The 3,105-nt window shown below is 56.7% G+C and overlaps 1 protein-coding gene across 1 annotated transcript; it reads left to right on the top strand.

Annotated features, from left to right (window-relative positions):
- Window positions 1-246: 246 nt before the first annotated feature.
- Window positions 247-1,372, top strand: ZNF239 (zinc finger protein 239; the record flags this gene model as incomplete). Its single annotated transcript, XM_058671887.1, has 1 exon — window positions 247-1,372. A coding segment is annotated over one exon (975 nt), but the record flags the coding sequence as incomplete, so codon positions are not given.
- Between the last annotated feature and the right edge of the window lie 1,733 nt (window positions 1,373-3,105).

The raw sequence follows: 3,105 nt of genomic DNA, 5'->3' as shown, positions 1-3,105 counted from the left end.
CCTGAGTCTCTCCCCGTGCTGGAGACGAGGAGAAGCCTTTCTTCTGTTGCCAGCAGCAGGCACACTGTGCGGACCCTTCATGCTAATGGCATCCAAGGTGAGAAGCCCTGGCCTCTGAGAGCGCAGAGCCAAATGGCCGCAGGGGACGCTGTGGCACAGGTGTGCAAGGATGAGCCCCGGCAGGCTCAAGGCACGGGCGCTCTCTTGGTAACCAAGGAGAGCCCCGAGAGGAGGGAGGGAAGTGGGGCAGCTGGCCAAAATGGCCAGCCGGAAGAATCCCTGGGTCCCTCGGACTCTACCTGCCAAGACCTTCATGAGTGGAAGTCACGGTCACTCAGTTTGGGTCACCAGAGGGTTCCCGCAGAGGAGAAACCCTGTAACAGCAGCGACCACGTGGAAATCCTCGGCCACGACCCCAGTGGCCAGCCACGCGAGGAAGTCCCCTTTACGGAGAAGCCACTCGTGGGCAGCCGGTGTGATGTGGACTGCAGTCAGGACTCAGAGCTGCTGCTGCTGCATCGGGGGGGCCAAGGCGGAGAAAAGCCCTACAGGTGTGAGCAGTGCGGCAAGGCCTTCAGCAGGAGCTCCAGCCTGCTCATCCACCACGCCGTGCACACGGATGAGAAGCCCTACAAATGTGACAAGTGCGGCAAGGGCTTCACCAGGAGCTCCAGCCTGCTCATCCACCACGCCGTGCACACGGGCGAGAAGCCCTACAAATGTGACAAGTGCGGCAAGGGCTTCAGCCAGAGCTCCAAACTGCACATCCACCAGCGGGTGCACACGGGCGAGAAGCCCTATGAGTGTGGAGAGTGTGGGATGAGCTTCAGCCAGCGCTCCAACCTGCACATCCACCAGCGGGTGCACACGGGCGAGAGGCCCTACAAGTGCGGCGAGTGCGGCAAGGGCTTCAGCCAGAGCTCTAACCTGCACATCCACCGGTGCACCCACACCGGGGAGAAGCCCTACCAGTGCTACGAGTGCGGCAAGGGCTTCAGCCAGAGCTCAGACCTGCGCATCCACCTGCGGGTGCACACGGGCGAGAAGCCGTACCAGTGCGGCAAGTGCGGCAAGGGCTTCAGCCAGAGCTCCAAGCTGCTCATCCACCAGCGGGTGCACACGGGCGAGAAGCCCTACGAGTGTGCCAAGTGCGGCAAGGGCTTCAGCCAGAGCTCCAACCTGCACATCCACCAGCGGGTGCACAGGAAGGAGCCACACTGAAGACAGGAGCCGGCTCGTCCCTGGAGAGCGCTCTAACAGGAAGGGCCCGGTCTTTCTCACGTCACCCTTCCTCTCTATTCCACAGAGGACAGAGGACCGGCTGCCTCCAGATGAGCTCTTGCATTGAACACAATCATCCACTCCTTCAGTGTGTTCAGCACCAAGCCCTTTATTCTGCTGCCGGTCACTGGGTCCCTCTGGTTCCTCAGACAGGAGTCTAACTGCATGCACTGCCCAGCAGGGGGCACGTCCCCCTCAATTCATACATCACCTGAGAAACTGGAATCCGGCCTCTCACACCATGTGCCTTGTGCTCTTGATGTTTCGCGAGACAGCGTTTGTGCAGTGTGTCTATTTGTGGCCAAGGCACTGTTTGAGATCAGTGTGCAATGGGCATGGAAGTATCTGGTTTATTGCAAAAGCATACCCTGGGCTGTGGTCACACAGCAACCAGATGGGGAAGACTGGCACGGGTAGGGTCATCCCGTCCCGTCCCGTCCCATCCCGGTCACGGCTGCTGACAGGAAGTGATCCCTGCCCCAGGCCGTTCTGTCCCTGGGTACAGGTACTTCGCTGGAAAAGTGTTCAGATCTCAACACCTTGGCTGTGCCTCCACATGTGCTACGTTGAAACATGTCAAATGAAGTGCATTTTTATTTAAATATATTTAATTCCTGTCTCCACGCTTCCCCCATCTTGTTGGCTTCATTTATTTTGCCACCCACACTGTGAGCAAAACAAAGGAGTCAGAAAAAAAGTTGCTGGTGTTTGTCTTTCCAGGCACAGGTGTTTTTCTGGAAGATTTCTTTCTTTTTATTAGGCACCTTTACAGAGAGGACGGTCAGAAAGATCTTCCATTCACTGCTTCGCTCTCTAAATGGCCACAACGGCTGGAGCTGGGCAAGTCAGAAGCCAGGATTCAGGAGCCTCTTCTGCTTCTCCCATTTGCGTGTAGGGGGCTCGAGGACCTGAGTCATCCTCTATTGCTTTCCCAGGCCATAAGCATAGAGCAGCCGGGACACTAACCAGTGCCCATATAGGGGATGCTGGCACTAGCAGACAGATTGGCCCCTGAGCCACCATGCTGGCCCCTTTCTAGTTAGTTTTGTGTTTGGTTAATCATATGCCATATGAAAGTAGCTGTGTAGATGTTTTTAGCCATGTCTGGAGGCTCCTGGGATGACCATACTTAAAATAGGCACCGTGTCACTTATTTCACTTAGGCCGCCGATGGGAACGTGTGCAGACAGGACACCCACAGGAAGGCACTTCTTCCTTAGGTGGCAACACAAGAAAGTTGTGCACCAGTTAAGAGTTCTCAATTGCCGGCACGCTAGCCTAGCGGCTAAAGTCCTCGCCTTGAACGCCCCGGAATCCCATATGGGCGCCAGTTCTAATCCCGGCAGCTCCACTTCCCATCCAGCTCCCTGCCTGTGGCCTGGGAAAGCAGTCAAGGACGGCCCAAAGCTTTGGGACACTGCACCCGCGTGGGAGACCCGGAAGAGGTTCCTGGTTCCCAGCATCGGATCGGCACAGCACCGGCCGTTGCAGCTCACTTGGGGAGTGAATCATCGGATGGAAGATCTTCCTCTCTGTCTCTCCTCTTCTCTGTATATCCGGCTTTCCAATAGTAATAAATCTTTTTTAAAAAAAAAAAAGAGTTCTCAATTGCCGGCATGGTAGCCTAGCGGCTAAAGTCCTCGCCTTGAACGCCCGGGATCTCATGTGGGCGCCGGTTCTAATCCCGGCAGCTCCTCCTCCCATCCAGCTCCCTGCTTGTGGCCTGGGAAAGCAGTCGAGGATGGCCCAAAGCCTTGGGACCCTGCACCCATGTGGCAGACCTGGAGGAGGTTCCTGGCTCCTGGCTTCGGATCAGTGCAGCAC

Source organism: Ochotona princeps, chromosome 13 (genome assembly GCF_030435755.1).
Source record: "Ochotona princeps isolate mOchPri1 chromosome 13, mOchPri1.hap1, whole genome shotgun sequence".
NCBI lineage: Eukaryota > Metazoa > Chordata > Mammalia > Lagomorpha > Ochotonidae > Ochotona > Ochotona princeps.
The sequence above is the reverse complement of the archived record's forward strand: the minus strand, read 5'-3'. Positions and strand labels throughout refer to the sequence as shown.